The sequence below is a fragment of the Simochromis diagramma genome, unplaced genomic scaffold, assembly GCF_900408965.1.
Source record: "Simochromis diagramma unplaced genomic scaffold, fSimDia1.1 OVJJ01000705.1, whole genome shotgun sequence".
NCBI classification, from domain to species: Eukaryota; Metazoa; Chordata; class Actinopteri; order Cichliformes; family Cichlidae; genus Simochromis; species Simochromis diagramma.
This window is the reverse complement of record NW_024387448.1, coordinates 1,415,451-1,441,202: the sequence shown is the minus strand read 5'-3', so window position 1 is coordinate 1,441,202 and position 25,752 is coordinate 1,415,451. Positions and strand designations below refer to the sequence as shown.

At 39.3% G+C, this 25,752-nt stretch overlaps 1 protein-coding gene across 2 annotated transcripts in view; it reads right to left on the bottom strand.

The window, feature by feature from the left end:
• Positions 1-609: 609 nt before the first annotated feature.
• LOC120722624 (vitamin D3 receptor A) overlaps positions 610-25,752 on the bottom strand; it is a 77,146-nt gene continuing 52,003 nt past the window's right edge. For both annotated transcript variants that reach the window (XM_040013673.1, XM_040013674.1), the window contains exons 3-10: positions 24,038-24,185; positions 22,673-22,803; positions 15,885-16,069; positions 14,027-14,126; positions 13,243-13,420; positions 11,053-11,204; positions 10,432-10,548; positions 610-9,435 (exon numbers count right to left, since the gene is read on the bottom strand). In XM_040013673.1, the coding sequence (XP_039869607.1) occupies positions 9,182-9,435; positions 10,432-10,548; positions 11,053-11,204; positions 13,243-13,420; positions 14,027-14,126; positions 15,885-16,069; positions 22,673-22,803; positions 24,038-24,183 (1,263 nt within the window). In that variant the 5' untranslated portion in view covers positions 24,184-24,185 and the 3' untranslated portion in view covers positions 610-9,181. The remainder of the gene's footprint in view (positions 9,436-10,431; positions 10,549-11,052; positions 11,205-13,242; positions 13,421-14,026; positions 14,127-15,884; positions 16,070-22,672; positions 22,804-24,037; positions 24,186-25,752) is intronic.

Genomic DNA, 25,752 nt, shown 5'->3' with positions numbered 1-25,752 from the left:
GAATTTTCTGGCTTTATTAAGTAAATTAAATACAATTATTTTAATTAATTCACTTATTTCCCCCAACATCAAGTGGAGGATAAAATGACAGAATATCAACAAACTTCACTCATGGAAAAAAAATATTGCTCATTAAATAGTTCCATATTTCTCAATGAGCAGTGGACACAGAAGAGCTTTGCAAGCTCGTTTGTCGATTTATTTCACTTTGAGTATAAGTGACTGTAATTAAGTGGATTATTAAAAATAAATGGAAAGTCTGGGGGCCTCTGGTGATTATAGTAAAATCAGTTAACTTAAAAGAAACTTGCATATGTGCCTTAAAGTATCACCCCATACATGTTCTCTGATGACATGCAGGGACTAATTTGTGCCTTAAAAAAAAACAAAAAACAAATAGCATTTTAACTTTGCAGGGTTTTTTTTCACAATGATGGAAAAATCTAATTGAGGTAAAATGAATTTGAATTATGCTGTTCCAACTTTTTTAAAAATGTGAAAACTGATGTATTTCTAGGGAAAAAAAATAGTTTTCATTTATCAGCATTAAGTTAGAAATAAGCGATGTTTTCTTCTACAGCACGACACAAAGAAGCGAGGACACGAGGGCTGTTTTGCGTCACTATGTACAGCTGTTTTATTTGTGTGATTTCCCCAAAACATCATCAGTATTTTACTAAATACAATGCATTTAACCAAAGTACAATGGATCAACTTCAAAGAGAAGAGCAAATAGAAAAGAGCAAAAAACAAAATAAAAGGTGGTGATTCATACCACACAGAGACATTAGTTCATATATGTATAACACTATCTGTCTTTACGTAAGGCTATTGATGGTGCCATCAACAGCAGCGCCCTGGCAACTGTGTATTCTGAAAAAGACAAATTTCTGCTCAAAGCACTGAGATCTGCTGAGTTTTACTGCATGGTGGTGTGCATGTGTGAAAGCAAAAGTACTTATTTTGGGACTCTGGTGAGATCAATTATTACTTCAACTTTTATTTTTATTCTACAAGAAATACACAGACCTACATAATAGATCGTTATCTACTGGAAACCCTTTAAAAAGACTTTTAATCGAGCCAAATTAGATTTAAAAAGATTAAATCAGACTCCAAAATGTTTTTTTTCTTGCTTGTTTTTCTGTTTGCTTTAACTCTAAAGTGTCGTCTGAAAGGGGAATAAATAAAGTATCACAACTAGCTGAAACACTGACATAGCACACCCCGTGGAGGATGCGCACCTTCCACATGCACATCGTAAAACCGACTGTGGAAATAAAGGGAGGGTTGGGGAGGGCTACTCGATAAAACTCAACTGTCCTCTACAGAACATCGTGTATTCTGGTTAAAACCCCTGATATTGTCCCAAAATAAGGCTGTGGGTTCTAGGCACACCAAGGTACAACTGAGCTGAGAAATATGTGCATTTATGTTTCTTTTCTCTCGTATTTTTAAAGACATGAATCTTTCTATACAGATGAATGAAAAACCTACTCACTTCTAAGCACCTGGCTAGCCCAGGTCTTACTATGGAGATTACAGGTTTTAAAAAAATAAAACTTGATGACTAATTTTTATTAAAAATGTTTTTAAACATATGTTTTGCAGAGCATTTGGAGACAAAAACACAAGTGCATCATTGGCAAAAAACTGCTGGTGAGGGAAAAGAAGTGGGCACAAGTGTGCGTGTGTTTGAGTGTGTGTCATGTGTTCACTGTCTTCTTACAGTCAGTTGCAAATGGGTGCATGTTGACCTTTGAGTGCAGCGTTTTCAGTGTGTGTGTGTCTGTGTAAGCGCATATTGAAAGAGGTAGCAAAGAAATGCAACAGATGACAATCTGTTTAGAGTGAAATCCATCTGTTAGACAACAGAAAAGCTGGCTTTCTATCTGTCTGCTCTCCTTAGGTTCAAACACAGGCAACATATGAATCATATGAGTCACAGCCTGTTGTTCAGAATACAGCTCGTTTAAGTGTAAACTAAGACTAAGCCTCCTAATAATAGTTTTAAGGACACTATATGACGTCAATCAGGAGGCAAATTGAATGAAGCATCTGCCAAAGGATTTCCATCAGCAACAGATGAGGGTGCTAAATGAACCTTAGAAAACCAAAAGCACATGCTGTGAGCTGAAACATGACCCATTCATTTCTAGAATGCCACAGTGAAGTCTCGCTAAGTCATTCATATCATATATTTCTAAAGGCCTGCTTTAATTTGAAAGCTAAGTGAGAGCAGCACATAGGTGAAGCATTCAGAGTTAGAAGAAGGCAGAAGTGCTGGGCTGGTGCAGGTGCGTGATACTTTGATGCAAAAGAACCCAAAACTGTTACTGTATCTAAAATAGGATCCCAATGTTGTAAACCCTTATCAGACAACTGAAGGGCACTAGAGAAAAAGAAAACACATGCACACACAAACACACGCAGACAGTAACGGCAAAACAAAGCTGTCCGAGGGTCACTGTGGTGGGAGTTATTCTTTTACATTTTGAATGTTAGGGGGAAAACAAAGTTGTCAAAGTCGAACTACATTTCTCATTATCTGAGCTGAAGCTGACAACATTTACATAAGTTTGACTGAGAGGTTTCTGACTGTGTGGGATGAATTCATCAACAGCAGTGGGTCAGTAGAGACAAACATCTGTTAGCGTATTATTTTGATTAACTGACGAGCAGACTCAAGTGGGACCAGCTTCCTCTTGTTTCGCAGAGCTCAGATTCTTTTGGTTTGTTTGTAAAGTTTGCACTTAGGTTCTCTGGCTTTATGCTACTTTCATACAACAACCCATGAGACTCGATTCCTGACTGCTCATAATGAACCATCTCTATTTTGACATGAAATCAATTAGCCTCATGAAACTCAAGCTTGTCAAGTATGTTTTGATTTAAAATCACTCAGTTGTATTTTGTCCCTGCTTTGTCTTTGATTAACTGCTCTCAACTTTACCTTTGCCTTCTGTGACTTTGTTGTTTAAATGAATTGTTGGGGCAGCGTGATGCTTGCTTTCTTGCAATGGTATAAATGAGCTTCATACCACTCTCATGTCTGTATGCCTAATATAAAGCTACATCCTGGAGACAGTTACCTTAAAGTGGACCTGTGATGTTTATTTCCAGCCCCATATTTTTATTGTTGGTCTGTACTGAGTAGTTGGCATGATTCAAGGATAAAAAAAGAACATCCCTTATTTTAGCTTATACTTGTCCTTGGTGCAGCGCCACAGTTCATCCTGTTCGAAACATTCCTTTCCTCTAAGGGAACCCTCCCCCTAAGCTAACTTTCTTCTGATTGGTTGCCCCTCATACACACACACATAGTGTGTACAGCAACTAGGTGAAGGTTACACCAAGACCAAAGGCATCATACAGATCTAAGAGTATAAAAACAGAGTTGAGGTTTTGGCTCACAGTGATTACTTGTACATAAGCCATTCATTATTTGAAGTTTCAGCCATATTTAATATGAGTAGCTTCCATCATAAGTACATATATAAATGATACCAAGCCCCACCCCCCAAACAAATAGGGAAAACATAACAGGTCCACTTTAACAGCAACGTTTGTATGGGTGGAGGTAAAATATGGAGCTTATATAACTTTACATCTTGTTACAGAAACAAAGTCACCGCTTAATATTTGCACCGAGCCAAAGTGGTATCAATCAAACGTCTAACTTGCTTCATGAAAGCAAGAAAATGAACTTCCATAAATGTTAAACTTGTCACTATTATTTTGCTGAGTTTATGACACATCTCTCTTCAGAATTTTTATAAACTGTTTTTAGGTCCCGCACACCTCGCAGTAGAGCCTGACTGATACAGGATATTCAAGGTCGATTCTAAAATCGAGTGGTATGAAAATCCAATAATCCAAAATATCGGCTGATTATTTTTGTTTCGTATGCACGATACATACAACTTTCCTGAACATTTGTTATGTGTAGTTATTTATTTACTTGTTCACCTTCTATCCAGCTGACCTCAGATCATCCGCTTGTTGTTTGTGCCAAGTGCCCTCTGGTGGAAAAACTATGTAATATCACCGTTCGCAACATGGCTGAAGGGTGTTTCTTCTGTCTCTTCTTTCCATTTCTATTTTCAATTAAAAATGCAGATAACAAAAAAAAGCAAATATAGTCCAATAATATCGCCGTGCCAATAAATCAGTCAGGCTCTACCTCTCAGTCATTTCAAAGTTCTGTTATACGATGCTTCAGTCTACAAAACTTCACCTATCGAGTCAGCTGTTCTGCTTGGTAAAGGGGACTTTGTAAAGTTACTGTTTCATCAAAATTATGTCTGTTCCACCAATAAGTTGCTCATTTAGATATTTACCTAAACAAATGGGTTTTTTTTCTCTCCTGGGTAAAACAATAATAATAATTATAATACTTTAAAAAACATAAATCTGCTCTTTGAGACACATAAAAAGAATCCAAAAGAATTCTGGCACTTTCTGCTGCTCTGAATGTAGCCTCACTTTCATGCATCATTTTTAACATGCATCTACACACTTAGGTGAGAAAGTGGAGCTAAAGAGGCCTCGGATTTGAGTGAGTTTAAAATTTTATATAGAAATTTGAAGTAAAAAAAAAAAAGAAGATATCATCCAGCATTTTTTTTTATAAAAAGAGATAAAAAGGAATATACTGTACATATACACCATGATACTTCTAAATTAGTGTTAACGTAAAAATGGATGTTTTATATTAAGCACAATCATGCTGCGACAAAAATATATATATTTATAAATTTATGTGCAGAAGGGAGAGGTAGTATGTTTGGCTAAACGCACTGCTAAAGCTTAGCGGTGCGTCGTCCGTTTACAGAGACAGAGAGACGACAAAGTCCGAAGAAAAAAGAGAGCAAAGCAGTGATGACAGCAAGTGAGTAAAGAGAAAAAAAACAAGAGAGTGTGAAAGTTAACACTGAGAAACATTGGGATCCACTGGCCTACTCACAACAGGATTCTACCTAACAACCTTTTTACAACAATTGGCAACTAGTTTCCTGTATATCTTATGAACACTGCAAAGGTTGCTGAGGAGAGAGTTGTAGTGTGTGTGTTTGTATTGGTGTATGCTGAGTACATCTGTGGTATGAGTTTATGTTTGGTTCCCTTGAAGGCTATTGTGAAAAGTTGTCCTGTACATTACTGAGGTATCTGTTAAATGTTTCCAGCTGAGTGAGGTTGCTGTAAGTAAGGCTACTGAGGTGGAGCTGCTGACCTGGGTTGAAGGGAGGAGGGGTAATGGTGCGAGAGACTTGTGCATTGTTTGGATTCTTTTGAACGCTAACGGCCTCTAGCATCAGCTACAACTATTAGGTTAAAATGTATAAGCCAGATGTTTCATGTTTAACCCTAAATATATACATTAATAATGGCAAGTAGGGCTTCTCCAGAGAGGAGTCAGCATCCAGCAGCAGCATAGCAAAGTTAAATAGGGAATCCTTACAAGTGAGCAGACTCTCGCACCATCACCCTCTCCTTCATTTCTTTTGAAACAGATGATGTAGATGTAAATGTAAAAAGTCTGTCAACAACTGTTCTTTAGCAAATGACGATTACTTTAAAACAAAACAAAACAAATCTGAATTTAAACAGCTGCGATGCGAGATGCAGAGCAGTGACAAAGGTAACATCCCGCTTTGGATTTTAACAGGCGACGTATCAGTCAGTGTCACAGTGTGTCACTAAGTCTGCACATCTGTGGCAATTCTCTTTTTAAAAAGTCTTTTATCTCCTTTAATCCTCTATACAGATTCTACACAGTCTTCTAGAGGTCCACTCCAAAGGTTTCCTGGGTCGAGCCGGACAGAGGAGCCATTCTCGGTTGTCATCTCCACATTTGAGCGACCTGTACAATTCCACAGCAGTTGTGGCCCCTAAAACTTACACTCCCATCAGCCCTTGGTGCACCACAGTTTTCCAAAGTAGAGCTTGACTCGCTGCTGAGTTAAAGCTATGAAGAGTAATCCTGCTGTAACTGGTTATTGAGGTGGTTAGATGGTTGATGAAAAAAGAGGCACGCCCATGCTGTAGCTGCAACAGTTTGCGTTGGTTAAGTCCTGTGAAAGTCAGTTGAGGCAGTGTTAGTTTATCACATGAGGGTTTGAAGAAGGAGATGTTTTTGTTTTTCTATACAGAGTTGGGGACTGCCTCTCCGTTCACAAAGAAATGATCCAGCTCCAGGTAGAAAACAGCGACACTGACTTCTTTCCTTCCATTAACAAAAATCAGTGTCAGTGTTCCTTCCCTTCCCCGTATGTGAGGATGAAGCCACTATGTGAGTTAAGAAAAAGCTATTCCATCTTCACTCACTTGATATCGGGGGGAAAAAAGGGAAGAAGAAGCTTGTTCTTGGAAAACGGCTCCAGGAGTCCGCTTTGCTCATCTTTGCTTCACTAAAACGACACTGCAGCGCAGCAAGCCAAGCGCCAGCAAGACGGCAAACTCTGACACGCAATACAAGTGACAGTCTTGAAAGTAACAAAATTAAATCAGTAAATAAAATCAGATGTTCACCAAAATGAAAAGATTATGAATATACTGTATAATTGTCAGAAGCTTATCGATTGACTTTAGAAGGAGAGAGAAAAAGACATACATCCATAAGCCTGAAATGGACAGAGAAGACATTTACTAGCGAGAAGTTACTGAGCTGTTGGGCACGTTTCAAAGGCCGCCAGTGTGTTAGGATGCTTACACCAACTGTGTGTATACTGTGTAGATGGAATGCTCAAAAACAAATGCCACTGGGAATGTTTAATCATATGAAGTGTTTGTAATTATAAAACATATTTTTTCGAAGTCTCATTGATGTTTGTCCACTATTTGGGACTATATTGGCCAATTCAGTAGGAATTCATTTAGCTGTGGTGGTGTTTTACTCATATAAAACAGGTACATTTCTTTCCACTTAATGTCAAAAAGAAAAAAAGCCAGCAGTCTTCTCCGGTTCTCCCTGAAACAGCTCAGCAACCTGTCCAGAACTGCCACTTCTGTCCGTTCTAGCAGAATAAAACATAAGAGTTCAACTCCTAATTGCATATAGCAGAGCATCTCGCCATTAACAAGTGAATTCTCTTCCTATATTATCCTACGTTAAATTCTAAATATGTACAGAATTAGCAAGTGGTATTTACAAAGTTTGTCCACAAGGGGGTGGTCCAGGTCTGCATGAGGGTGAGCAAACACTGTGTCAACAGAAATGTGATGTATGATATGTAGTGATGTTGAAAATTAACATTCTAAACCTCGCTTATGTGGCTGGTGTTAAAATTATACAAATGTGATAAAAAGATATGAGGCTTGAGTTTACCTTTTTACAAATAAAGAAAATCTTTCTCGTGCGTTGTATCGCTACTCTGCTACTAAGAGCATCTTCAGGATTTCATTCACAACATTAAACTACTGTATATTGCTACTGTTCTGACTTTGGGGGAAAAAAACAATCAGACAAACTAAAGCTAAGGCAGATACTTTCACACCAATGAGTCTGCATTTGAAATGTATTAATTATGACCTCTAATGTAATTTCTTTGATCAGATAAGCTTAGAAAACAAAGTCTCGCATTAACTATTATTTCAAAAAGTCCCTCTTTTAGCTTCCTCCTGCTGTTATTTAGTATGATTAGAAATCACAGTGATGCCTAGAGCTTCAAAAACAATCTCGGTCTCATGATTGTACGCTTACGCCGCACACATCGTAAACACCAAGTACACAATATCATCAGACAAACTTTTCCCTGAGGCAACAGCTGGTAGCTGGTTTCTCTCCAACTACGCAGCTCTGTCTTAGCAGCAATCTAACCAGCTGAACAAATACTTTTGGATAGTCACTATCCATGCAACATGAAGTTGTGTTTGCGTATGTCACTCTACAAACTTCACAGGTCCAAAATGCTTCCCTGCACTAGACCCTCAGTCAGAGCCTGTACACACCCCCCCCCAGTGGTCCATCAATATTCTCCCTCTCTGTACACGTATCTCGCAAATAAAAGGACTCCTCACACGCTTCTCAGTGTGTGTGTGTAATTGCCTTTTGAAATATGACATATACACACACACATGCACGCACACACACACACACACACGCACACACACACACACACACACACACACACACACACACACACAACAGAGGAGAGGCCTTCAAATCCTCTACATAGTACAATAGTCAGAACTATTTGCTTCCATGGAAGCAACCATGTTTTCCTATATATGTCAGCTTATACGTATCATTTATATTTATATAGCTTTATACATACATTCTTTTTTACTTAATTCCTTTTTGTCCTGTGAAAAAGGAATTCCATCATCTGTAGCACCTCCCTCCATTTATCCAACCTCGTTTCCTCCTTCCTTCCCACCATTCCCATCCTGACGCTTTCCTACTTAAATGTCCTTCTTCAGTCTATTACACTATCTGAGACTACATGCACAGATTCACAGGGAAACACGCCTGCTCCACTCTCACTTTGTATTTCTATGAGATTACTGTAAGCTTGCCGATGGCTTCTGATATTTAATATATTTGGATGTCTTTGCTTTTGAAAACTGTAAACCAACAAGAGTTAATAGCTATCTAAACCGAGTTTATCACCCAGCATGGGTAATGAAAGTAAATCTGTGCATTTGCTCCTGTGTATTGTGGCAATGGCGTGAACATGGAGCAATGTTACAAAGAGGATGAGACATTTGTGTCCATCCCACTGCAGGAAAAGTGGCAGGAATCTAGTAGTTTTTGAGGAAAGGCCATCATGATAAAGGGGTGATTTTTGGAGTTTGGGGATGGAGAGAGGACCAGGATGTCAAAGAGTCTGGATATCTGAGTGATGTAATGAAATCTGATTCTGTACAGTGTTTGCAAATCCAGAAGCAAAAATAAAATCTGATTATCCAAGTGCAACAGAAAGCAAGAACCTGTTTAGTGTGTTTCATTTTTGTAAATCCAGAGGTCCAGTTGTCTGAGTCTTGTAGCTTGAGGTTAGGAGGATGAAGAGATGATGAAGAGGTGAAGATTACAGTCTACCTGTCAGAATATCCATCTTTCTCCCACATGCCCAGGTTTTTATGAGGGCAGTGGCATTCTTGGGGAAAAGGCAGCAGGGGTTGGTTACTCGTCCTCTGTGTTACGAGCGTGTGAATGCATCCACGCAGGCCTCCTCCACCGCTATGACACCTCGCTGCCAAACACTTCCAGCACCAGCGGGGTCAGCTGCATGCTGTGCTCGGGCTGGAAGGAGAGCGAGCGGTACTGCTTGGAGTGCTCCTCGTTCAGGCTGCGCAGGTCAGCCAGCTTCTGGATCATCTTGGCGTAGAGCAGACGTCCACCTGGGTGGTTGACTCGGATGTAGGCCTGCAGCACTTCGGACAGGTCGTCCTGGAGCTGCTCGATGCGGGCATGGTCTTGGACACCGGGACGATCTGACATGGGAGAACAAAGAGGGTGGAGGGAGTGGAGAGTATAGCCCATCGTGAGCAAGGTCACACAACAAACGAGGTGGGGGCGTGGACGGAAAGGCAGAATCAGACAGAAGCACAGAGAAAATTAAAGAGGGAGCAGCAGGGTGAGATTGGAGACAGGAGGTGTGGGTGGATGGAACGAGAAAGAAAACATATTTCAGAACATTTAATTGTTTTGTTTTTGAAAATACTGAATTTAAATGTTAAGTAGTAATGCTACCAGCCTACAGACATGTAGGCTGTTATCATGCTCCCTGTTAATAAAAAGTTTGATTTGATCATAAAATTTATGTAATTATCATATCAATTACTTAACACTGTTGCCGAAAAGCGCTATATAAATGCAATCCATTATTATTATTATTCAACATAATAGCAACAGAGAGCAAGGACAGAACTAATGATTTTTTTCCCTCCCTCAAAGAATTTAATTTCTAACTGCGGCTGCTTTCTAAGTGCTGTTGCTTTGATACAAATAGTGTGTCCCTGAGGCTCTCGAGTCTCAAGGAAAACAAAACAAACTGTTTTTGAAATGGTGTACATTCTCTACAAATGACCCTGCTGCTTGACAGATTCTTTCTGTGATTCAGGGATTTGATACTCCTAATGTTCATTCACTGGTTCAAACTTGTCATTTACAGCATGCAAACTTCTGCTTCTCACGCTGTTTTGTAACCTCCTGCTTTAATGTACTGAACAGCACATTTGGTCTTCCAGGAAAAGCTTTTTCTTGTGTTACTGGCAGCACACGACTATAGGAGGAATCTAGGTCGGAAAGAGAATGCGACACACACCCTGCGCCATGCTGTTCACACTTTGATGATACGGTGTTGTTAGTAGTGAAACGAACCACTAACCATCTCTAATCTCTATTCTCAATCTTTAAAGCATGGCTCAGCTGGAAATACTCCAAGACAATGAAGGCACGGACGAACACACAAACAGCAGCGGCAGTACCTGGGGAGAGCAGGCAGATGGCCATCAGCAGCACGTGCTCCTCCTCGTGCAGGTTGAGTTTCTTCAGACCGACTTGGAATTTCACCAGCGGCTCCAACAGCTCCAGAGTGTGACCCGCTGTGAAGGATGACACACACTCACTGTTAGTACATTGTGCTTATGAATGAAAACACACCTGGTCTCCATGTGTATTTCTATTTTGCGGACAGAGAACATCGCTACCTGCCCTTCATGTACGAGTGAATAAGCACAGAGTGTGCGCTTGTGGCTGAAAATACCTGAAATTGAAACCTCACAGTAATGTGCAAGTGTGCGTAAAAAGCCGAGTGTGGGGGATCCTTGTAAGACTGTTATATAAACTGGGAGAAAAATAATCCCAGCCGTGTCACCAGCTTCAACAATTAACACTCTATACCTGGGAGTGTGTAAAGCTATTATTCACCAATGCCTCCAGAGCAGTGACTCAAGAAGAGGAGTCCATGTTTTAAGAGTATATATAACAGATAGCATGGTCTCTTACACGCTCTGTACATGCTTCTTTATAAATACATAAACATGAAATGCAGTCACCGATGCTTTAGTTCTACTGTGCAGCTGCTACATGAATGAGAGGAGACCAACCCTTTGTCACATCGGTGATGCAATACTTAAAGTCAGGTCCTCCACAGCTCCAGGACATGTCTTCCAGACTGAATGACTGGTTTGAACGCAGCATGATGATCTCAATGGCACTTGACTTTAAAAGAGCGATCTGGTCCTCTGCTGTCAGGTCTCTGTACAACACACACAGTTACAGATAAAAGCATGAGTCACACTACACTGTTTCAGTCAGGCACAAGCACTGTCAAATCAGTGACTCTGGACCTGGGACAGAAGAAGAAGGTGTTTTCTTTGGTTTACTTTACTTTTTGAAGCCCTGAGAGAAATAGTGCCTTCATAATGCATTAACCATATAAAGTTATACATGTAAAAATTCATGAATAACCCATACAAGACCAAATAAAATAAAAATAGATTATCATAAATTGTTAATTAATCATGGGTAAATATATTTAAAATACAGTTTTAACTGTAAAGTGTTTTGTTTAAAAACAAAAAGCCAAAGAAACAAATAGTGCATGTAGTAAGTTTGGAAATGGGTCAGATTGTACTGTTATATAGCAGTACACGTGCACGGTAACAAACACTGGCTGCAAACAAACTTTACATTTTAATTGATGCAAATTAAGCGTGCCAATAAAAAACCCAAAACTTTCTCGTCCCCAGAATACACATGACCCTGTTCCATCTGACGAGTTCCACTTAACCACCTATATACACAAATAACTGTTCGTCTGTGAGGTAGAGAGATAGTAGAACAAGAAATAAAACAATGTATTTAACAGGTACTTTAGCAACAGAGATCTTTGCAAACAGAACTAAAAGTATGTGCATCTGCATTCACTGATGCAAGCAGATGCAAATGTAAGAGAACCACAGGCCTTTTATCTACATATTCATGCCATCACTGCTGAATGAAATCAGATTTTTTTTCCTTTGTTTTTACATACCAAGGATCTAAACACTATTTAAATGTTTCTATAATTATGCCTACAGAAAGAAAAGAAAAAAAGAAAGTTGACAAAGAAATCCCAAACTTCTTCATTTGGGCCTCACAGCATAGAGCTTACTTATCCATGAGCCATTATTGTTTCCCAAGATGCAGACATGTATGCGTTATGCACACCCATATGAGAGATACAGTATTCCATGTTTATTCTTCTGTTTCATCGTCTCTGTATGTGCATACATTTACAAATTTATCTCTGCTCTGCATGTATTTATAAAGCTACAGCCTGTTCTGGAGTATTCTTGGAAGAGCGTGTTTGTTTGGGGGTTGATAATAGCATCTCGCCTTACTCGGTAATGCCCAGCAAACAACTGGGCCCTCCATGTGGGTGGGGCATCGTCTATGTGCTACCCATGGGATGCACCAGAATTTACAATGCATCGGGAAAGTATTGACAGTGCTTCACCTGTTCTACATTTTATCATGTTACAGTCTTATTTCAAAATTAATTAAATTCATGTGCCACCTCAAAACTTTGGTGAAAAGAGCCCATAGTGAAAAAGTGAAGAAAGTTTGCTTGAAATTCTTGCAAATTTAATTTTAAAAATAAAAATATAACATGAATATACTGTAACGAGTCCATAAAAAAACATATCAGAAACTTAGTTAATGACATTGAGAATAAGATTGCTAGAATATTAGCGGCTTTATGGTATGAGACGTCTAGCAATCAGAGCCCTTCTGAGCCCAGCAATTTTCCTGCTTATCTCTAATTGGATCAGATTAAGCAGTCTGCTTTGTCTCTAAGACATTTCAATTACATTCACAACAAAGTATTCAAATTATATGTTCAGTCAGATTACTGAATAATCTGCCAATCACTTTATTGCTCTCGTATCTATGGAAATGTGTGGAAAATTGAAATCTATGTGGGAAAAAAGAAACTGAAAATGTTCTTTAGAATCTTCCAGAGCCAAATAAGCAGATTCAGTTAATCCGAATGGCCAAATTTTTAGCATTTATGTTTATGTTTTGTTAGTGAATCAAATGATTAATCTACCGAAATAGCTGATCAGCTATTTTATCGGTGCCTTGGGACCCACGTAAACCCAAATAAAGCTAACATTATATAGTGTTTAGCAACTGTTGGTAAATTATGGCAAATTAGATGAATCCATCTTTTTAAAAATATTAGTTACAAAAATAACAAAATGCTTTAATGTACTTTCTTGGCAAATCTCATTAGAGGCTTTAATTAGTACCTGAAGCCTGGGATCATCTTGGCAAAGCCTATAACCTTCTGAATGCTGTAGGACACCAGGTCAGCCAGGTGGGGCAGCATGGAAAGTTTTGTGTCCTCTTCACTGGAGTCTGGACTACTTGCGCCATCTTGGTACATCATTAACAGGTTGCTGAAGTTCATTTTGGTGTCCACTGACTCTGCTCAAGGAGGGGATTAGGAGACAAGTTGATAAAGGAGGAAGGGGGGAAAAGGGAACAGGGCGGGGAAGGAAGGGAGGGATTACAAGAAAACATTTAGAACAGACAGAAATAGCAAAGAGCAAGTTACCGGTTACACAGCGGAGATGGCAAGTGAGTTCACCTTGAACCGATGGGTTTAAATAATAAATGCGCCAAAGACTTTTAAGTAATTTAATGAAAGGTATTAAGTGTATTCTGTTTGGCCGATATGGCAAAGAAGCAACAAATTCTAAAAAAGATTGTACTGATCTTGAGCTGCTGTGTGTCAATCACTACAGCTTCACTGTGGAGCATCAGTGATTCAGTATATGACTAACAGTGGGCACAAGCACCCCTCATATTTCTTGTAACTGCAAATATGAGTATTCCTTTATTGGGTCTGTTTGTTTTCCACAGTGGGTATGATCCAGGAGCTCACTGACAATGCAGCTGGTGTGATACAACCGCAAAATGGAGCTTAGTTATTATTATTTTTAATCAACAGATCTCTTCACAGCTGGGTCCTTGTGTCCTAACCCTGATTGATAAAACACACAAGAGAAGAGGGACCCTTTATTGTCTCACCAGGTGAGTGGTTGAATGAGTCAGACGAGGCATCAGAGAGTGAGTGAAGAGAGGCAGCTCTGCTGGCACTGCGTGTAACCGGGCCTTCGCGTACCGGGGGCTGCAAACACACACGTAAACACAAGCATTAATATTACCCAGTGCTGCTGGGCTTGTTTTCATGGGCTCCAAAAGTCCAAGTAATCACAACACACCACAGGTCTGTGTCACAGGAGCAGGGACTGCTGGAACTGTTCTTTTTCTATTTGAGGTTTTACTCAGAATAGCAGTCGCAATAATAAAGTAATAAAGCTTCACATAATAGAATTAGAAATGTCAGGTTTGCTGCACAGTGTGCACGAACACCATGTTCTGAAAATGTCCTGTATGTACTGGGGTTACCAAAAAAACAAAGAACAAGCAAAAACAGCCCCTGCCTCACCAGCAGCTGATGTAATCACTGATCACTGAAGAACACTTTGATGAATTTCAATAAAGCCCACGTTTCAACAACAGTGAACTATTAAACAGCTAACCTGGTCGGCACACATGGCACAACACTGTTGCTCTATTAGCTCTATTTTTGTATATAAAACAGTGACATTACCAAAAAGTACCAAAATCATGTTCTCAAATTCTCATTACTCATTCAAAAATGTTTGCTTCATTGTTACTTATAATAATTTTCTGTGAAAAATATGCATAAGTGGAAACTGTGATTAAAGTATGTCACCTCACATATACATGTCCAGCTCAAGTCAGTGTAATTGTGTAAGAGTTAACGCTCAGTAATAATGAATGGGGATCTTGCTGTGGTGTTAACACATTGTGCAAAAGCACTGCAGCACCCTCACAGCAATTCCTGATGTTTTACTGCAGACAAATTTAATCTAATCATATTCATTAGGCACAAAGTAAAAGACAGATCTGATTCCATGCTTTCATCCTGTGTGTACCAGGTCATGACACATGACACCTGGTACACCCATAGTCATTTGGAAAACAAAATGAATTTGCTCCACTAATCATAAAGTGAGCTGTCACTGTCCTAGTAGGGCCTGCTGTGGTTTTACCCTGTATGGTCGTGGGTAAGGTGCTAGCCTTTTTGTACAGCTGACTCTACTCAGCAATTAAGACCAGAGAATAGAGAGCGCTAGTGCAGGGGTGTCAAACATAAGGCCTCCGGACCAGAGTCAGCCCAGCAAAGACTCCAGGCAGACCCACTGGAAGGCTGGAAAACGTGAAAGAGGGGCATACATTTTTGGACTTTTAACTGTACTTTTATAAGTTTTACAGTTTCTCCTCCCCCATGGTCGTTCATGCTAAATCAACGGAACTAAGTAGTACATAAACAATTACATGACAGAAATGTTTCTGTCATTAACCATCTATAGAAATATAGAAACTTTATGTTTTAGAAATACAGCAGACTCTGGGCAGTGAGCTACTTTTTTCTGTAATTTTGCACATTTTTCATGTCGAAACCTGAGACATGCAGTTAAAATTGCACATCTCAGTGATTTCATGTGTAGTTAAACATCTTTGCACTGAAAGAGAGGAGATTTTCCTTTATCCCATCTTAAGGTCAAACTGGGCTTTATGTGGCCCATGACGCCAGAGTGCCAGAGAGGCTTTTGTTATGTTTTCTTTCTTTTGAAGGCGATAGCAGCTCGTCCATCTCTTTAAGTTTAATTATTCATTTTTTTAAAACTTTAACAATTTTCCTTCCATGTCTCTTTTTTTCAAACCGGACACTTTTTACTTTCCCACACCCCTTGGACTTTTTCAGGAGAACTTAACAAGTGGGGGCTTGTCTCAGATTTTAACCCAGGACCTCTGGCAGGTGTGAAGAAAGAAAGTAACTTTTCACAGGACTAACCCTAAAGCGTGTGAAGTCAGAATAGGAGGCATCGTAGGTCTTGTGGTGAGCTTCCACCAGGCAGGAGATGATCCGAGCCTGTTCCTCATTCAGCCGGGGCCTCATGGCCTCTCGGGCTGCCTCCTCCTCTTTTCTCTTCATTATCATGTCCCTTTTCCGTTGAACCTCTTCATCTGTCAGTATGACTACAATGGAAGATAGAATAAAAGACACATTAAAACATTTTACAAAGAAATTATGAAAAAGAAGCAAAATCAAGTTAGGAGTTAAAGGAAAGCAATTCCTGTGTGGTACCTTAGATAATAGTTAAGGCATCATTACCAACTTTCATAGATGAAATCTGAGAAAGTCAGCAATAAAAGTAGCTAAGGGCGATGTAATGTAAGCCCCAAATATTTCCATCCCAGGTTACATTACCATTGCATCGCTTCAAGTTGGCAAGCAGAAAAGCCTGTCATGTCTCCTGTCTTTTCATTCAGATGATGCGGTTAATGTTAGATATTTAAGTGCCTTTTTCCTTATTCATGCTGCCCGACAGAAGCTGCAGGCAGTGCGGCGCAGTGGTGCAGAACAGAATAGACTTACTGCTTATAATGACTCTTGACTCGATGAGACGGTTGCTTGGGAATTCCTGGGTTTGCACGCACACGTTTTAGAGCCTTACATTGCTTTCTAATCAGAGACTATCAAAACATATTATTTACTACAGATTGCCGCTGACCTGCATTTGTCTGCTTTGGATTTTAAATATGATATACAATGACAGATGGCCGTGAATCCTCTGACAAAATCTGATCCCTTTGACTAGGCAAACCATGATAGATGGCGCTGATAAAATTGTATTAGAAAAAAAGATCACTGTCAACATTTCCTGAAGTGGCTAATCTCTGGTTTTACATTACAATAAAATGGTCCTGCCACAAGGGATTCATAAATACCATATTTGATACATGGGTTTTGTGAGTTTATGTAACATCTTGTCAGAAGTTTTTTTCACCCCTAAAAAAAAACATAAATGAATCGCAAAATAACACATTGCAGTAAATTACACAAAAATGCCAGCAATGGTAGCAAAAATGATACAAATTAAACTGATCATTAATTTCTTTTTTTTAAATTAAACAAAAGGTTCAATAAACACTCCAGTTTCAGTTTCTCTTTTAAATGAGCATCTGGATATTTGTCGAATTGAAGGGGCACCTGATTGTAATTTAAATGATTGAAGATAACGTTTTCAGAAATGCTAAAAATACTGGTAAATATTTTTACAGTTAGTATTTATGTTATCTGAAGTTGGAGCCCATGGGTCACTGTAGTCACTGCTGAAGCATTCCACTGACCTATGAATGCCTTGGCCCATATTATACCTTTGACTCTGCGCCATAGTAAACGATTACCCATGAAGAGGTCAACTGGGCAGACAGACAGTGTGATTGCCAGACAGACTGCGACTGCCAAGAAGAGACAGACTGTCATGGCTGAAGCCCAAAAAGATGAGGCTGCAATCTGACAGCTACAGAAAAACTGTTTTGTTTACGTTTTATGCACAATTAATTTAGTCTAATCACATTATGCTGTTTTTTTTTAAATTGTTTGGTATTTATAGCATGTGCAATTTTTAAAAGAATGGGAACTTTTGTAATTCAGCTGTAGCCTTTCTAATTTTAAATACATCTTTGGATCAAAGGTACAAGGATAGCAAATATTTATGTACTTTAGAGCTTAAGAGACCAATTATATGTCATGGCTGACTGTAAATTAAATAGAACTCAGAAAACACACACTTCATCTTGAATACTGGTTGTTTCCCTGGAAGTTGTAAACAACTACTTTTAAAGTGAACTTTCTGTAATTGCACCCTGGACTGCAACCACAGAAGCAGCGTTACATAATCAAATGATTGGGTGATGCAGAGACCAACGACAACAACAAATACTACTACTTGAGGCTTAAAAAGGCAATTCAATAAGCTTGACTGCTTAGCTAACTAGGTTTTACTAGGCTTTCATCTCTTTTAACTGACTGTAATTAATTAGGCTTTGGCTACACTCCGGTGTCCATCCAGTCACAAGCCAGGACTGTCTTGAACCACTCCTTGTGGTGAAGACATCCAAATAACTCAATCGTGAATGGGCACAATTTGGTCAAAGTTTGGCACCAGCCGTCAAAGAAGCTATTCTAAAGCCCAGAACATGATTGAACCGGTTTCCAGCCAAGTTTGAGCACTGGATGGAATCATTAAGGCTTTCCACAAAAAACAACCGACCATCAAAGGAACATCTTGACCACCCCATAGCACTTGGCAGGCAGCAGCAGTTTACCAAAAGAAAGTTTGCTGTTTGTAAAGTCAGTGATTGGATGTGGTGAAGTGCCCAGAGTGGCAGAGGAGAGCAAAGAGAGAAAGGCCAAAAGAAAGAAAGGCAAACTGTGATGGGGGCAATTAATTAAAATCCAACAAGTTTTGGTCAACACCGGTCCTGTTCCCTGGCAATGAGCGAGCAGCAGAGTGCCCCTGTGGTGGAGGCCCAGAGGTTCCCAGCAGGCTTATTCATAAACCAGCCAACCAACCACTTAAACACAATTGAGACTTCTAATACTCCAATTTGGTGAGATATATGTCAAGGTGGTTCTGGTGACCAATACTGTTGCAGCACTTACGCCCTGGGTGTGATGGATGAAGGGAAATTCAGGTCAGATAGATATCAGAGCATGGGAACATGCTGACTGTGATGCCAAATACATGGTGGCAGGAAGCCGTGCGGTATAAACACTGTTGTGTCTACGCAGCAAATTAAAAAAAAAAATGTAACTGATGTGGGCACTAACCTAACTGCTCATGCACCTGGGCCTCTTATCAAAGAAAACATCAGGATTTGTTTTACTTTTGCAATAAAGCTGTTGGTTAAGTTATAGCACAACCAAATACACCAAAGAGTTTCAACAGAAAACAAATTATTTATTTGCATATCCAACTTGCGAGCATAAAGACAAAACTGAAAACTCAGTCATATTTAGAGAGGAAATAGCCCATTAGATTCATTCTATAATTTTATGCCGATGAAGCTGGGAGATCAAGCTTTTAGTTTTGGATCCACACCATTTCCCTCTGTTTAACATGTTTGGTCCACAAAGTGAGCATCTGGCAATTCTGGTTACATCGAACAAGAGTAAAGGTTGTCAAAAGGACAGAATACAAAAACATTAGAGAAAGGGTGAAGAATTTAAATTAGGGAACTGATGGGCTTGGCAACAGCAGGCGAGAATCCAGCCACCTAAATGGTAAAATGTTTCAGAAATTCTCCTTAACTTCTAATCCTGTTACAAATAAGCACCCACCCAAGGATAAGCACACAAAAATACACAAACACTGCAAGTATTATGACACACACACACACACAGGCGTGGGGGAGGGGTGTCCTGGCATCCACCTAACCTCTGTCAAATAAGGACAGCATAGGGGTGTTTACTATGAACTCAGCTGGCACAGATACCAGAGGGCAAACACACACACGGAGTTCTAATCTGAATGGCGGTGAAGCTTAGACAAAGCCGTCAGAATAAAGAGGATAGAATACAGAGACAGAAACACATACACACCAAAACTGATGCTAACTGAAAAGACTCGTTCAAATTCATTTATTACATGTTATCCTCAAAAACAAAAGAAAAAAAAAACCCAAAAAAAATCCTGAAACCTAATCCTTATGTTATTTTATTTCCATGGAAATAAAAGCTGACAAAGACATATTATTTTTTTATGAAAATACTTTTGAGTCAGAAGTTTTAACGCAACCGCAGCGAGGCCGCCTGATGAAATAAATCACAAACAGCTGGGATTGGCGCATAAGAACCGCATGGAGATATATGCACAGAACGAGTTATCAGAGTTATCTTCTTTGTCATACAAGCAAAATTACCCTAAAAACAATGCTTTGAAAACTACTACGAGCACTTGTTTGTTCTCCTTTATCAACTCGACATATCACTTTAAATAAATAAAAAATGAATAAATGTTTGAGTAGATAGAATGCTGTATCTGGCTCTGTGTTGGGATCAGTTTGAATTTTCAGTAATCTGCGGGTATGTTATCACAACAAAGACACATCAGTAAAGATAACTGTACTCTTTTATAACTGGAGGTACACACAGCAGTCCATATACACTTTGATCTTATCTTCTACAGGGTGGAATAAACCGTAATAACATGGGAATGGTTGGTGATATTAAAGTCCTGTTTGTGGCACATTAGTATATGTGAGGGGGCAAACTCCTCAAGATGGGTGGTCATCAAGTCAGCCATCTTGGATACAACTTTTGTTTTTTCAATAGGAAGAGGGCCATGTGACACATCAAACTTATTGGTAATGTCACAAGAAAAACAATGGTGTGCTTGGTTTCAACATAACTTTATTCTCTGATGTCAATGCTGGTGAACAAAGAGAAACTTGTAAATAACTCAAGAAAGAAGCCAACTGTATGTATGTTGCTGAAGCTCCAAGGTGCATACACTACATAATTTTTATTCAATTCAATTTTATTTGTATAGCGCCAAATCACGACAACAGTTGCCTCAAGGTGCTTTATATTGCAAGGTACCTACAATAATACATACAGAGAAAACCCAACAATCATATGACCCCCTATGAGCAAGCACTTTAGCGACAGCAGGAAGGAAAAACTCCCTTTTAACAGGAAGAAACCTCCTGCAAAACCAGGCTCAGGGAGGGGTGGTCAGCTGCAGTGACCAGTTGGGTTGAGAGAAGGAAGACAGGATTTTATATTGTACAATACTGCATGCATTTTTGCATGCACTCTTGTACATGTTATCTATTGATAATATATTAATATTTTTAACACTTACTCTCTTCACAGAATGCTAATAATCTGATTCGATTCAGTCGTGTGAACGGGTCTTTAGTGTCAAGCTTGCTAGCATACAGTCCTGCTACATTTCTTTTCAGTTTCGATGACACAATTGCAGTTGGTATTAATACGTCTCTTCTATAACAGATTTATCATTACCAAAGATCTGAGGCTTTAACATAGCATACAACGGATATTTATTTGGAAAAATTGCTTCGCAGGCACAATAGAGACAAGCAGAGCAGCTGTAATTCCCAGTAGTGAATACAGTGGGCTGCGTTTTCCCCACAAACCTGTGTATAAGCTCTGACAAAGAGACCATTTTATCCACATAAGAGTCCCTGTCGCTCTCTAACTTCTCGCTCTCTCTTCGCTTTTCTTTCATCAGACACAAACAGACACTGCAGTGTAGTATGTCTATTTATGGTGAACATGGTGGCAATCACCAGTCTGAATTGTGCCCTGCATCATCTCTCTTACACACACACACACACACACACACACACACACACACACACACACACACACACACACACACACACACACACACACACACACACACACAGTCTTTTTGTGAATGAAATGGAAGCTCAACAATTCTGTCTCTTTGAAGAAAGCGAGCCATTGTTGAAAAGTACTTTAACCCCTCCTGGCTTCCTTCCTTCTTTCCTTCCTTCCCCCCTTCCTTCCTTCCTTCCCACTTGCTCTCTTATTTACCTCTTGTCATCTACAACTTGTTACAATTATGCTCATGCAGTGATGCTGGCGGTACTTTCTATTACTATATAGTTAGTTTTAATGTGACTGAAATGCACACTGGCTTGTAACATTAAAGTCCCTATTTTTCATTTAAATAAGTTGGATGCAGGACCGTTGATGTAAGCACTGTATAATATGATCGTTTGTAAACATGCAAAATAACTATGGTAGCCACTGCGCATCAAATGCTATTTTGTGTTAACAAAAGGTGAGGTGATGGCTCATTTTCCCTTGACAGCACCTTCTTCTTGTGTTACACCCAGGCCTGCTGCTGCATGCATAACCAATACAGTTAAATGCAGAACACTATCAAACTGAAAATATAAGACAATATTACTTCAGTAACTGATTACAATGCTTTAATACTACCAACTAAACTTCACTAACTACAGAAGCCCTAATCTGGAAGGCTATAAGGAGAATTAACAACATTATTAAGTTCAGCAACAATCTGACCCACGACTGAGTTTGTCATATGGTGCAAACCTTATGATATCTACTTCCTTTAAAATCTGATCAATTTACACCAAAACCATTTATGCTATTGGCTGATTTTCCATCCCACCTACAGAAATAAAATAATTATTACAGATCAATTGTCTTTTGTGCAGCGGTGGCCTTGGTTTCTAATTTAAGCAGTGACACAGAAGCAGCATCAGACCAGCTGCTCAGTATCTCAGATACGAACATGAATATTACATCAAAGGTAAGTCAAACAGGAGCAAAGCTGTTAATGCTCGCTTTAATATCAGCCTCAGTATCACTCTGCAAAGGCATATATCAAAGTCCAGCACAAACATCAAATAATAATCATAATCTTGATCTTGAAGCTATCGTAATTTTTCCATCTATAGTCATATAATTTATAATAATACAATTTATAAAAATAATATTATTTCAGTGTATCTTACTAAAAGTGAAGAACATGTTTCCTATTGGTCTTATTGGTTGTGGTGTCCATCTCTGGAGCATATATTCAACCCCACAGTTGAATATATAAACCAGCAGGTTTCACTCTTTCACTCTGATACCCAGCCCAGTAACCCAATCATTAAAAAAAAGGATCACTTAAATACAAGATACTTTAGTCATGTTTTACATGTCAAGCAATGGCACCAACAACATAAGTACTATTAGACTATTAGAGGTCATAAATATCAACTTACACTCTTTCATCATGCCGATGTCAATGCAGCGTTTAAGACGACAGGCCTGGCAGTGACGCCGGTTGTCCTTAGTGATGGTGCAGCTCCCGTTAAATGGACAGGTGAAGGAAGCTTTACGTTTCATGCTGCGCCTATGAAGAGCCACAAAGAATCAGTTACTCATTTGGGATCATTTATTATTTATAACATAAGCGATATACTACTAAAAACAGGCATTTCTGGTGATAACCCAGCAACAGATGAACTGTACATACTACTGAAATGTAGACATCCAAAATTGAAAATTTAAAAAGAGAAGGCCTAAGCCAAAAGATTAAATCCATTTTATACTGTACAGATATACTCTGTGGTGCCAAAAACATGATTTGCTGGGACATGAATAAAAAAAATCCTTTTAGTTTCACAACATTTCTGAAACTGGGACATTTGGTCTCTTAAGTCATGTGGGTTACATACTTCTGTGATGAGATTAAGATCTGAGTTTGAAGACAAAGATAAGAAACACAATACAGATGAATTGAGTTGTTTCCGAGCAGTTTTTGTGGTTTGGTGTGGCACCTTGTGGGGAAGCCACTGCTTGTGTAACAATGGATGTTGGTTAGCAACAGTGTTTAAGTGGGTGGTGCGCAACAAAGTAACATCCACATAAATACCAACAGGCAACGTTTTCCATTGTAACAAGACGGTCATTTACTTCAGCTGTCAGTGATTTTCACACTGTGGCTGAATAGTATACATACATTAAAATATCACTTTTTGAGTAATGGGTAAGAAAAAGGAGAAGAGAGATGAGGAAGAAAATGAAAAATAACAGGACTGTGGTGAACACTGAATAATTTATAATCTTCTGAAAGCACTGCAATCGTTGTCATGTAGCCAGGCAGAAACAGACAAACTGTACCTCAGTGTCAACAACAATGTACTCTTCATTAACATGCAGGCAGTAATATCTACAGTTATGATGTAAACTCAGATTGGCAATGTTCAATAAACAGAATGATGATTTTCTTTTCCCATAAGCTACTGAATATACAACTTCATTTATTTTAAACTAGCAAGACCCAGAAGTATACAACAGAAGGTCCCTTTGCTGTTTGAAAGTAAAAACATAACAGCTTTTATTTCTTATCTCAAACTTCTTATTTCTAAGTTTCACTATTTTTAACTTGATTAATGGTCCTTTTGGCAGAAATGTGCAAACAACATTATCAAGGGGGCAAACAAACCCCCAAATCAGAGACTGAAATACCCAGCAGGATGTATTCACATTGCCTGGACCCAGAAACACCCTACACTCAGCAGAAACATACACCAAAACGCAAAACAGACAACATGCAAAAACATCAACTGAAGTATGAAACTCACCTGAAGAACCCTTTGCAGCCCTCACAGGTCATGGCATTGAAGTGGAAGCCGGTGGCCTTGTCCCCGCAGACGCCACAGATCCTGGGGGCATTGCGATCGAACTCCTCCGGCCCGACCACTGACGTCGTCACCGTCATGGGCTCCATCACTAAGGAGAAAAGGGAAAAGACAGTAGAGGTTACCACTGCGGCTCCATGCTGTCTTGGTCACAAAAACTCAAAAAGACATTAAAATCAGCATAAATACTCTAAGCACAGATCCATAAAAAAGCCAACCTCAAACAAGCTTAAAAATCTCTTTGCCTGTGTCTTCTGTGGGAGTCTTTGACTGTGTGCTCGACAGAGAGGTGAAGTGTGTATTTTTCTCTCTTATACAAACAGGTGTTGGGTTATTAGCATATTTAGCAAAAGGCATTGACAGTCACACTCTGCATTGTGCAGCTATTGGCTGAATGAGTCTGCAGGGACAGCCACACACACACACACACACACACACACACACACACACACACACACACACACACACACACACACGTCTCAAGAATTTTCAAATTACTGTGTTAATGGCAAAAAGAATTAATGACAGAACAGCGTACATTTGAAGAGGCTGTGAAAAGACTGATGCATTTAATACTGCCAAGAAGAAACATTCTCTGCCATCGAAATTTTTCCAGCACATCCACCATCTGGCTTTCCTCTGAGAGATATGCAGGAGTAGTGTAACAAAAAGTTACTGGCAACTGTGACCAAAATAATACCAGCAACAGTCTTTTTTTTTCTCCAAATGCAACTTTGTCTAAAGTCTGGTAAGGCCAGGACTTTCTGGACGACAGTGCCTCTATTTATAGATTTTGTGGGGTTGATGATTTTAAAATGATAGACACCAAATCTCCCCCCTTATGAACCAGCATGTAAACTAGCACAATTGCCCACAATCATCACGAAAACACCATTTAAAGGAAAAATGTTTGGAGGAATGGTGCTCCACCCATCACCGTATGGGTTTCCAGAGATTTGAAGAATCAATGACAAGAATCACTAAAGCTGTTTTTGTGGCCCACTAACTTAATAAATCGCTTGATGTTTTTCATTTAATTTAATTCCCCATTCATCTGTGCATTGATTAAAGTATTGTATTTTCATCAAGTCAACTCATTTGGCTTAATGGTTAATATTTCTTTTTCTCTTAGTGTTAAAAAGATGTCAATTTTATTTATTCACTGTTTTCGCAGTGCACATATGACAAACACCCCGCTACTTATGCAAGTCTTAAAAAGCATTAAAACAGAACATAAACTTTTTACCACCTTTCATGTTCATTCTATGACATGTTTATTGCTACATATAAATGAGTAGTGTGTTGGAGCCTGCTGATAAACAGCACTACAGAGGGGGAGGTCAAGTTAGGGGAAGACAACAAAATGAGGACAAAGAGAGGAGGGGGCTGCATGCACTGAAGTAAGGAGCAGCAGGAGTCACGTGGCTGCAGAATATAGCCGGGGAGGAGCTGACGTTCATAGAAGTAGAAGCTGTAACACCAGTTCCCAGGAAAACATAAACCCACAGACACGTGAGCTGGGAGCTTCTGGCTGTGAAGGCATCACTCCACTTACCCAGAATACACTGTAGTGGGAGTGCAGGTCACACACCAGCAAACATACAAACATACTTAATACTGAAGGAATATTACGTTAACACACGTTCACCATCTAAACC